Below are 10,401 nucleotides of genomic sequence, written 5' to 3' on the forward strand. Positions count from 1 at the left end.
TTATTAGCACTGAAGAGACAATCGGGAAAAACGAAGAGTCAGCATCTTAGCTGCTGTATCTTGAAGACAAGGACAAAGCCCCATCAAGTTCCAGGTATAAAGGAATTTGGAACATGATGCCAACAGAAAAAAAAAAAAAACAAAAACAAAACCAAAACAACCCTGAAATATGGAATTGTATCAGTATCTAAGGAGGACTGAAACACTATGAAGTTAATAATTAAAAAATCCCACGCCGGTTCTGCATGAGCAATCAGTTCAAAGGTGTTTTCTTTTGGACGTATATACATTTTATATTTTTTCTATGTTTACGTATGTAATGCTTGAAGCATATGGACACCTAGATGCTAGCTGCTGTGTGATATACATAGCAGTGCTGTCAAATAAATTAGGCACAGCTAGAAATCAGTATGTTTCTCCGTAACGGCTTTGTATTACTAAAGTAAATACATGCCTTCAGCTTTTTTATCTACTCAATCAATTTTGGTTATTAATACATAACTGAGTTATTTTTCTTTAAACTAGGAGTCTCTGTTGGTGAGCCTTGTTTTCTCCAAAATACTTCCCTCTGTTAACTGTGTACCCGAAACTGAAGGGGAGACGAGGAAATACTCAACTCCTTGGATTAGCCTCTTCCTAAGGAAGACCTTAGCCCTTCAAACCAGGCCTCCACTGCCCTACACTAACCCACCAGTAAGCTGTGGGATTCTCCAAAGCCGCTGACCTCAATCTGGCTGTGAACCATCGCCAGGTCTGGAGAGCCCCTTTTCCCCTCGGGCACCGTCCTTCCCCCCCGCTACTCCGGAGCCGGCCGGCCTGGGCGTGTGGGCACCCCAAACGCCGCCGGCACAGCACCCCCGTCACCTGCCCCGCCACGGCGGGAAGCACGAACATTACTGACAGAGTCGCAGTGCTGGAGGAGGAAACTCTAGCCCAGGCCTGGGCAAATTCATTGAAAGAGAGAGGAGCCAAAGCACGCTCCACTCCCGCTCCCCTCACACGTTCACAGCTGGCCTGTGCCGACCAAGCAGGAGGCTAGGAAGCAAACTACAGAATTACAAAGGTAAATATTTATTCATGCACGTGAGACGCCCCAGGCAAACTGGGCACATCCCAGGAATCTTCCTTTAGGGGTTTTATACAAGGGTATGATATGAATCACCTAATTACCTACTAACGCATATTTCTAATTATCCAATCATAAATGTGGTACAGCAAAGCAATTATATTTTTGTATGTCTTGCAGCAGCAGCATCCATCAGCATCCTTGTGGCTTATCTGCTAATCCAGATGTTTCTGTCGTCAACTTCTGCAAAGTTATCAAGCATCAGCAACTTGTGTTTCTCCTAGATACAGACCCCTCAGGAAATTTTGCGGGAAAGTTTCCTTATCTTAGCCGATCGCTTGTTCTTCTTGGTAGGGGCAGGTGGTGGGGTCTTGGGTCTTGAGATAGTAAGACAGCAATTATACGCTAATAACGCTCTTGGCTCCTACTGACCGCACGCTGTCAGTAATGTACATCACGCTCTCCGCCCCGGGGGGGCGGGCGGTAGAAAAGCGAGCAACGCCCGGGCGGGAACCGCGGGCAAACACACACACACACACACACACACACACACACACCCCCGCGGCGGCCTGGGGACCCGCACGCACCCCCACGGCGCGGGGCCTACCCCGACACAGCCCTCGCCCCCACGGGACGCCGGCTCCTTCGTCCCGCCCCACCGGGACGCGGCCACAGCCGACCCCGGCCCCGCCGCCGTCCCGCCATGCACCGCGCCAACACCCCCCCCACCCCGGCAACCGGCTCGAGGCCGCGGCCCGCGCGCGCCCTCAGGAGCAAAGCTCCGCCCCCCTCGCCCCGCCGCCGCGCCGGGCCCCGCCCCCTCCTCCTTCTCCCCACCCTCGGTCCCGCCCCCTCCCCGGGCTCGGCGGGGCCCCGCCCCCTTCCGCCTCGGCTCCCCCGCCGGGTCACGCCCCCCTGCTTCAACCGCGCGTCGCGATTGGCGGCGCCGCCGGCCTTCCCGGGCCTCCCTCCTCCACTCAGCGCCCGCCGCGGACCGTCACTCATCGGCGGGGCGCCGCGCCGGTTGGCGGCGGCGGCGGCGCGGGCGGGCCGGGCTGTCACTCAGGGAGCGGAGTCCGAAGTGGGGAGCGGGGAGGGGGCGAACATCTGTCTGCCGCAGCCCGGGCCCGGCTGTGCCGCCGCCGCTGCCGCCGCCGTGCGTGCGCCCGTGCTGCGTGCGCCCGGCGCCCCCGCCCTCCTTCCCTCCCCCCCCCCCCCCCCCACCGCCCCTCCCCCGCGCCCGGCCGCCCGGCCCCGGGCTCCGCGCCGTCTCCGGCCGTCGGTGCCATGGGGAGCCGCTGAGCGCGGGGCCCGCTTCGCTCCGCCGGCTGCCCCGCTCGCTCCTCAGCTGCCGGCAGGGGGGAGGCCGGGGGGGGGGGGGGCGGCGGCCAGCGGGTGCGGGGGGCGGGCGGGGGGAGGGCGGGAGGGGGGAGAGACGCGATCCCGGAGCGGCAAGTGAGCGAAGAGGAGCCGGCGGGCGGCGGCGGCGGCGGCGGCGGGAGCGCGGGGACTTCGGGCCGCCGCGGAGTGTGAGTCCCGCTGCCCCCATCCCCACACACCCGCCGGGCCGGGCCGGGGCCGCTGCGGCCCCGCGGGGCGGGCGGAGTTGGCGACGGGTCCGGCGGGGGGTGGGCGCAGCCGGGCGGAGCGGCGGGGGGGGCGGGGGCAGCCCTCCCCGGGCGGCGGGACCGGCCGCCCCGGCGCCGCTCCCGGTTACTTTTCTTTTGTTGCCGCCGTGACCCGGGGGCGGCTTTTCCTGCGCGCCGGGCAGCTGCTTCCTTCCCCGCGGGGCGGCCGCCGGCGCGCCCGGCCCCGGCCCCGGGCGGGGGTGGGGGCGGCGCTGCCCGGCGGGACCAGGCCCCCGCGCCGCGGGGGGCGGCGGGCCCCGGCCTGTGGTGGCGGGGAGGGGGGGGGTGGGGGCAGCCCCGGCCAAAAGTTGCCGCCGCCCGGTGGGGATGGAGGTGGGAGGTGGGGGGGCACCGGGCCGGGCCGGGCCCGGCCCGCCGGGAACTTGCTGCGCGCCGGCGGCGGCCCTGGGCGCTGCGCCCCCGCCTCACGGCCCGGCTCGGCCCGACCCGGCCCGGCCCGGCCCGGGGGGCAGCGGGCTCGGCTCCCCCCCGGGGGCGGCAGCGGGCAGGTGAACCGCCCAACTTGGTAGACGCGAACGCGGCGTGAGTGTGAGCGGGGGGGGGGCCCGGCGGGACCGGCCCCGGCGGCGGTGCGAGGGGGCACGGCCGGGGGGAGGGCAGTGGGGGGGCTGCCGGGGCCGGGGGGCCGGCGTCCCGCTGCCACAGCAGTCAAATAAATGACAGCCCGAGCCCCCCCCCGCCGGGGGAAAAGCGATTTATGAGAAAAGCTGAACGCTTGAAATAGTGCCCCGGCCAGGTTAACTGCTTCGCTGGTTTAAATTGAGCTGGAGCTGGAGTTGGAGTGCTCGGTATCGCTTACGCTGTCTAAACGCTGAAACTGAAAGGACCGACGGCGGAGCGGGGAGCTGCCAGTTGAGGCGATGGCTTCGCTTAATTTCTTCTTTTAACCGAACCTCTGGGCTCGGTAGAACCGAACCGGTATGGATTTCTCAGGTAACCCCGTGACTGGGGTACTCTGTCAGGAGATAAAGCGGTCCTCCAACTTGAGGCAGAAGTGTTGCTATGCTGCAAATACAGTAGAGCCCCATATGTTTAGGATTTTCTTTTTTTTTTTTTTTTTTTTTTTTTCCCTCCCTGTTAGAAAGTTTGAAAAAAAGAGACTTTGAAGTATTTTGTTTATACTAACAGAAGAGAAAAGTTCTCCTAAGAAAAAGCTGGTGGCAGGAGTGTAGAGGAGTAGCATATGGCATTAAAAGGAGCACAGCTGGAGGTAGCATTTCCATCTGAACATGATGTCAGAGCAGCTGACAGCCTGCCATCCCTCAGCCTTTTATTCTAACACACAGACAGGGAGTTAGTGTGTGCAGATCTGTGTGTGGAGAAGGTATCTCATTCCTCTCTAACATCATCTCCACTTTGCATCTGTCTCTCCTAGTCTGCTTTTTTTCCACCGATCTAACAGACCTGGAGCCAGCAAGACTCAGAGGAAAGGACTTAATCAGGTTTATGTGTACTAAAGGTAGGAGTAGCAATAGATTAGATACAGCATATTTCTGTTTTGGTGTGTTGTTTATTGAATTTCAGAAAAAAAAAATCACATTACTTTTCTAACCAAGTTTAGGGGTAATATATGAAATTGAGTGTTAAATAGATAAGTGGACTTAGTCAAAAGACTTGGGCTACAGTTGGAGAGTATCAGTTCTTGGGCACGTTGTTAGCATTAACTTTAATGCATATTGGGAGAATGTCTTGGTTTGGAAGAAGGACAGAGCAAGTTCAGTCTTCATTTCTGAGACCAAAACTGCAATGGATCTAGTGGCAAGCCTAAAGAGAGTTCTGCTTTCTCTTCTCGCATTGCATCTTTTAAATGACTTTATGGGGGTTTTGGTGAAAAAGTGTGCTTTTCTGAAAAAGGACTGTTCTGGCTAAAATGTGTTTGTGGGGAAGTCTTTCATTAAACTTCACGGTTAAATATCCAGCAACTCAGAACCATAGTAGCATACAGCTGTAGTGCTTCTGAAAGATAGAAATCAGTTATGTGTTTAAAAACTTTTGTACCCAGGAGAATGGCTTGACTGGTTTCCTCTTTTCTTTCTCGCGTGTAGCATTTGAAATCTTTTATTTCAGCATAACAATAATTATTTGAAGGAGTTTTTGTATTTGCGACTAATTTAGAACTTGTAGATTTGAGCTGCCTGAATTGGCCAGACAGCTGTAATCGCACTCCTCTATTCTTAATCTCTTTATCTGGGCAGCAGCTGCCATATGGCCACAGTCAGCTGGATCAGATGTTTATAAGCTTCCTTCTTCGTCCCTCTCTGTCCTTTCAGCCTCCTAATTTGATCACAGCTACCTTGTGAGCTGCCCTCCAATCTTTATTTTTAGCCCTCTTAAGGATTAGGATTGATGTTGGCTGTGGGGCACTTAAAGTGATTGTATTGTAAATCTTCGTGCTTTACTCTAGCAACGGTATTTTACAGAATATAGTAGGGGTTGTGTTGTAAGTTTTAGTATATCTTGGTTTGTGAGGGATGAGGATTTTTCAGTCATATATGCCAGCCTAGAGATCTGCTTAGATGGTTTGGGAGAGCGTTGCTATCAGTCACAGAAGAATAGATTAAGGCAGGTTTTTAAGAGATTTTTACTTTCCATTTGAGTTTTGACTTCTCTACGTTTTGGTTTTTTTTTTTTTTTTTTTAAGTTTATTTTTTCTTTATCATCAAGGAAGGTGAATAGAAGAATACTTGGGTAAGAACAGCACTCAGGATACTGATTTTTAAATATGCACACATGCACACACGCTCACGTTGAATGACTTTTTTTTTTTTTTTTTTTTTTTTAAGTTTGGTACTGCAAACTCTGCCTGGTGTGGGAGGGGAAGGAAATTTCTGTCTTTCTGCATAAGGGAAGCGGTGCTCGTTGGCGTTTTGCTTGTTAGTTTTCTTTTGTAAATTCTGCATGTTGGCAAAAAATGTTCTATTGTATAGTATGGAGAAGGCTTAAAACCTGAACTGTACTTACTACAGGAAGAAAACCACGTGAACAAAATTTCTAAAAACCTTCATTTTGCTGTCGATATAAATTGACACACGTAAATAATTTTGATACTTACGAATGTTAGACTATCAGATTTGGGTATATTAGCATTTCTTCATGTATGAACCTCTCCTCTCACTACAATTTGACTTCGAAAAGAAGGTTGATGATCTGATTTTTATTTTTTTTTTTCTCCTTCCCCCTCTGTGATCTCTCAAACTTAGTGTTAAAAAAAAAAAAAAAAAATTTTTTTTCGGGTCTGCCTTCCTAGGGGCGCAATCTGGAGGAAGTTCCCTAAAAAAAAAGTAAATAACTGTTGAACAGATTTTGTGAAAAGCAGTGATACTTTAAAGAAATTACAGATGTACCTATGCGGTTATTAGAAGGGCTTATCTACCACGGAAAGGAAATCATAACTTCAGTGGTTGATCGGGAAAAGAGTTGCCATCGTACATGCGTGTTAAATAACCTTTGCATGGTGTCAGTACCAGAATTCTGGCAATATAAAACACGAGGCTTTTAGAGTGGAATAACTTGGATTTGTAAGTTATGTGATTCCGACCTACATTTAATTTTTAAAAATCTCGTTACTTATAGGTTATGAAGACAGTATGGAGTTTCCTGACCACAGTAGACATTTGCTACAGTGTCTGAGTGAGCAGAGACATCAGGGTTTTCTTTGTGATTGCACTGTTCTGGTAGGAGATGCCCAGTTCCGAGCGCACAGAGCTGTACTGGCTTCATGCAGCATGTATTTCCACCTCTTTTACAAGGACCAGCTGGACAAAAGGGACATTGTTCATCTGAACAGCGACATTGTTACAGCCCCAGCTTTCGCTCTCCTGCTTGAATTCATGTACGAAGGAAAGCTCCAGTTCAAAGACTTGCCCATTGAAGACGTGCTAGCAGCTGCCAGTTATCTCCACATGTATGACATTGTCAAAGTCTGCAAAAAGAAGCTGAAAGAGAAAGCAACCACAGAGGCTGACAGTACAAAAAAGGAGGAAGACGCCTCAAGTTGTTCAGACAAAGTGGAGAGCCTCTCCGACGGCAGCAGCCACATGCCAGGAGACTTGCCCAGCGATGAAGACGACGGAGAAGATGAAAAATTGAACATCCTGCCTAGCAAAAGGGACTTGGCGGCTGAGCCTGGGAACATGTGGATGAGATTGCCCTCAGACTCAGCAGGCATTCCCCAGACTGGCGGAGAGGCAGAGACGCACGCAGCAGCAGCTGGAAAAACAGTAGCCAGCCCCTGCAGCTCAACAGAGTCTTTGTCCCAGAGGTCTGTCACCTCCGTGAGGGATTCAGCAGATGTTGACTGCGTGCTGGACCTGTCTGTCAAGTCCAGCCTTTCAGGAGTTGAAAATTTGAACAGTTCTTATTTCTCTTCGCAGGACATGCTTAGAAGCAGCCTGGTTCAGGTGAAGGTGGAGAAAGAGGCTTCCTGTGATGAGAGTGATGTTGGCACTAATGACTATGATATGGAACATAGCACTGTGAAAGAAAGTGTGAGCACTAATAACAGGGTACAGTACGAGCCGGCCCACCTGGCTCCGATGAGGGAAGATTCAGTCTTGAGGGAGCTAGATAGAGAGGACAAGGCAAGCGATGATGAAATGATAACGCCAGAGAACGAGAGAGTCCAGGTGGAAGGAAACATGGACAGCAGCTTGCTCCCGTACGTGTCAAACATACTTAGCCCCGCTGGCCAAATTTTCATGTGTCCTCTCTGCAACAAGGTCTTTCCTAGCCCCCACATCCTGCAGATCCATTTAAGCACGCACTTTCGAGAGCAGGACGGGATCCGCAGCAAGCCTGCTACCGATGTCAATGTCCCGACCTGCTCGCTGTGTGGTAAGACTTTTTCTTGCATGTACACCTTGAAACGTCATGAGAGGACTCATTCAGGTGAAAAGCCCTACACTTGCACCCAGTGTGGGAAGAGCTTCCAGTACTCCCACAACCTGAGCCGCCACGCAGTGGTTCACACGCGGGAGAAGCCTCACGCTTGTAAGTGGTGTGAACGCAGGTTCACGCAGTCCGGAGACCTTTACAGACACATTCGGAAGTTTCACTGTGAGTTGGTGAACTCATTGTCTGTCAAAAGCGAAGCACTGAGCTTACCTACTGTCAGAGACTGGACCTTAGAAGATAGCTCACAAGAACTTTGGAAATAAAATTTTTATATATATAAATAATATATATATAAATCTATATAGTTGTGGTACAGTCTAAAAGCAATCTTGTTTCCTTGAACTGAAAGTTTGGCTATTAGCTTGTTTTTGCACTTTAAGGCAGCATGAGTATTTCACTAATTTAGCACTCCGATAAAATGAACTGTAGAGGTAATCCGACAAAGTAACAAATTACGGAGCGTATTTTTCCCCCTTTTCGGAATAGAAGCCAGCGGATACTTTACTTCTAAGGAATCTCCAATTCAAAAAATTTGGATGTGGCTTTATTCTCCCCAAAACACTGCGTTCTTTTGAGCTCTCAATCTTTTTCCTCTTAAAATCTGATTGTAGAAATCCTCTCCCAATTTTGTCAGTTCCTTTACATTTCTATAATTGCATGAGTCCTTTCTAGCTGTTGGAAACCTGAATGCTTTTAGACCCAAATGGAAAATTTCTGAAATGCTGGATTATCTATTTTTAAACAAGCGGTTGACTTAAAACTTACTATGGCAACTTCTGGATTTCTGACAGTTCCCACTGGAAAAAAAAAAAAAAAAAAAAAAAACACACAAAAAAAAAACACAAAAAAAAAAAACACAAAAAAAACATAAAACAAAAACCCTGAGAGTACACTGGGATCACTGGGACTCTGTCTTACGTGAAGGTTTGCTTGGGATGAAAAAGGATATTGCAGCTTCAGCAGTGATGAACTGTGTGTTTAAAAAATGTGAATTACTGTTATTGTATACTGTAATTGATTACATGGGCCGGGGGGAGGTATCAAAGAACTTGGCAGGTTGTGTTGATGCTCTTAGTTGAGTCTTGAAAAGTAAATATTAACGCTACAGAAATGCATGATTTTCAGTATATTTTTGTCTTTGTTTGCATTGTATAACTTTAACGAGTGAGTTGAAAATTATTTAATTTCCTTAGGAAAAAAAACGACACCGCTGCAAATGCCGGTGTTACGAAGAAGAGAAATGCACTGTTTTTATTTTATCTAATTTAAATTTACTTTCCCACTGTCTTTTAAGTTGAGAAGAACTTAAGCTACGAGTCGCCGATTTAGCTACGTTAACAAGGAAAAAAAAAAAAAAATGAATGTTTACAACCAGGCTTCGAGATTTGCATGTGCGGTGTGCATTTACTAACCCCAGACCCCTTCTAATTGCACAGACCCCACGCCAGCTCCAACTGAGGTGTGTCCATTTCCCCAGATGAGCATTTGTAGGATTCCTGCTGCACCACTCCACCACAATAGGTCGTTCTTTTTTTTCCCCCCCGTTGAAAAGAGGCTGTGGACTGAAGAAAAAAAAAAAAAAAAAAAAAAAAGTCCCGGGCTGAAAGGCCTGGGAAGGCCTGAGTGACAGGGGGGCCGGGGGAGGGCAGGGGAAGGACTATGTGTATCCAAGCAGCAGAGACTGCAGCCTGACGTGTGGTTTTAATGACCAACACGCAGGTCAAAAGCATTTTGCACAGTGTTTGTTTTCCTGTCTTGCACTTACAAATAAGGTCTATGGGAGTAGCATGGAAAACGTTTGCTGTTTTTTCCTTTTTTTTTTTTTTTTTTTCTTTTTTTTTCCTTTTTTTTTTTTTTTTTTCCTCTGCTTTTGTTTAAAATTTGATCGCCTTAACTACTGTAAACATAGCCTATTTTTGTGCTTAAGATACTGAATGGAAAACTCCATTGTGTATTGCTGGACTGTTTTGGAAATATTTGGTCAAATGTGTGTTAATTTGGCTGTAATGGCATTTAAAACAAAAAAAAAAAAAAGCTGTGAAAATGGCCTTGGAGCGTTATCTTTAGTTACTTGAATAGTTTCTAGGTTTTAAAACTACATTCTTTTCTTAAGTTAGAGAAGACAATCAGTGTCTGAGGAAAATGGACTTTCTCTTGGATTTTTTTGTGGTCCTTGTGAGTGATTGCTTTTTTCCTTTCCTTAGTTTCACATTCTTCTTTTGTTCTAAAACTTAGACTGACATCTAGCTTTGACAATCATAGTATGTTTTATTTTCCTGAGGGGGGAATAACTTATAATGCTGTTTAGTTTTGTACTATTGGTGTGTTGGTGAATTTTTAAACTGTGTGCTAACTGCAATAAATTATATGAACTGAGAAATCAATTCCCTTGTCTTTTTTCCCTCTTTTAAATTATAGTTACGGAGTATTTTTTATAATGTGTAACTTTATTACTTTTGTACAGACTTCTATTGCTAACTGTGTATGGAATATGTTTTCAGTATGCTTTTGAGCACTTTGTTGCTAACGTACATATTTACATCTCACTTAACATTTAAAAAAATTAAATGCTTGTGTTTTGAAAGCATTTCTGTGTGTGTAGCTCTTGATCATTCTGTAGAGGGATTTCTTACTATTTTTTTCTTCCCCAAAGACTTTTACTGCAGCAATCTATTAAATTCCAGAAATTTTGCTACCATGCAAATATCTACGCAGGCACACAATTCCCCTCCTGGGCTTAATTTCACCTCAAGGAGCTTTCTTTGGCTCACTCTTTTGTATTCAGTCTCTATC

General features: G+C 48.4%; 1 protein-coding gene across 5 annotated transcripts; it reads left to right on the plus strand.

Moving 5' to 3' along the window:
• Positions 1–2,265: 2,265 nt before the first annotated feature.
• ZBTB18 (zinc finger and BTB domain containing 18) lies at positions 2,266–9,992 on the plus strand. 5 transcript variants are annotated; one of them, XM_042796007.1, is made up of 3 exons: positions 2,266–2,595; positions 4,091–4,174; positions 6,289–9,992. In XM_042796007.1, the coding sequence occupies exons 2-3, from the start codon at positions 4,162–4,164 to the stop codon at positions 7,869–7,871; spliced, it is 1,596 nt and encodes a 531-aa protein (XP_042651941.1). In that variant the 5' UTR covers positions 2,266–2,595; positions 4,091–4,161; the 3' UTR covers positions 7,872–9,992. The 5 variants fall into 5 exon arrangements, with proteins under 5 accessions (XP_042651941.1, XP_042651942.1, XP_032865200.1 ...); XM_033009309.2 differs by lacking the exon at positions 2,266–2,595 and adding an exon at positions 3,319–3,633; XM_033009318.2 differs by lacking the exon at positions 2,266–2,595 and adding an exon at positions 5,357–5,403 and having other exon boundaries at positions 3,641–4,174.
• Positions 9,993–10,401: the final 409 nt, after the last annotated feature.

The sequence above is a fragment of the Tyto alba genome, unplaced genomic scaffold, assembly GCF_018691265.1.
Source record: "Tyto alba isolate M040663 unplaced genomic scaffold, T.alba_DEE_v4.0 Super-Scaffold_22, whole genome shotgun sequence".
NCBI lineage: Eukaryota > Metazoa > Chordata > Aves > Strigiformes > Tytonidae > Tyto > Tyto alba.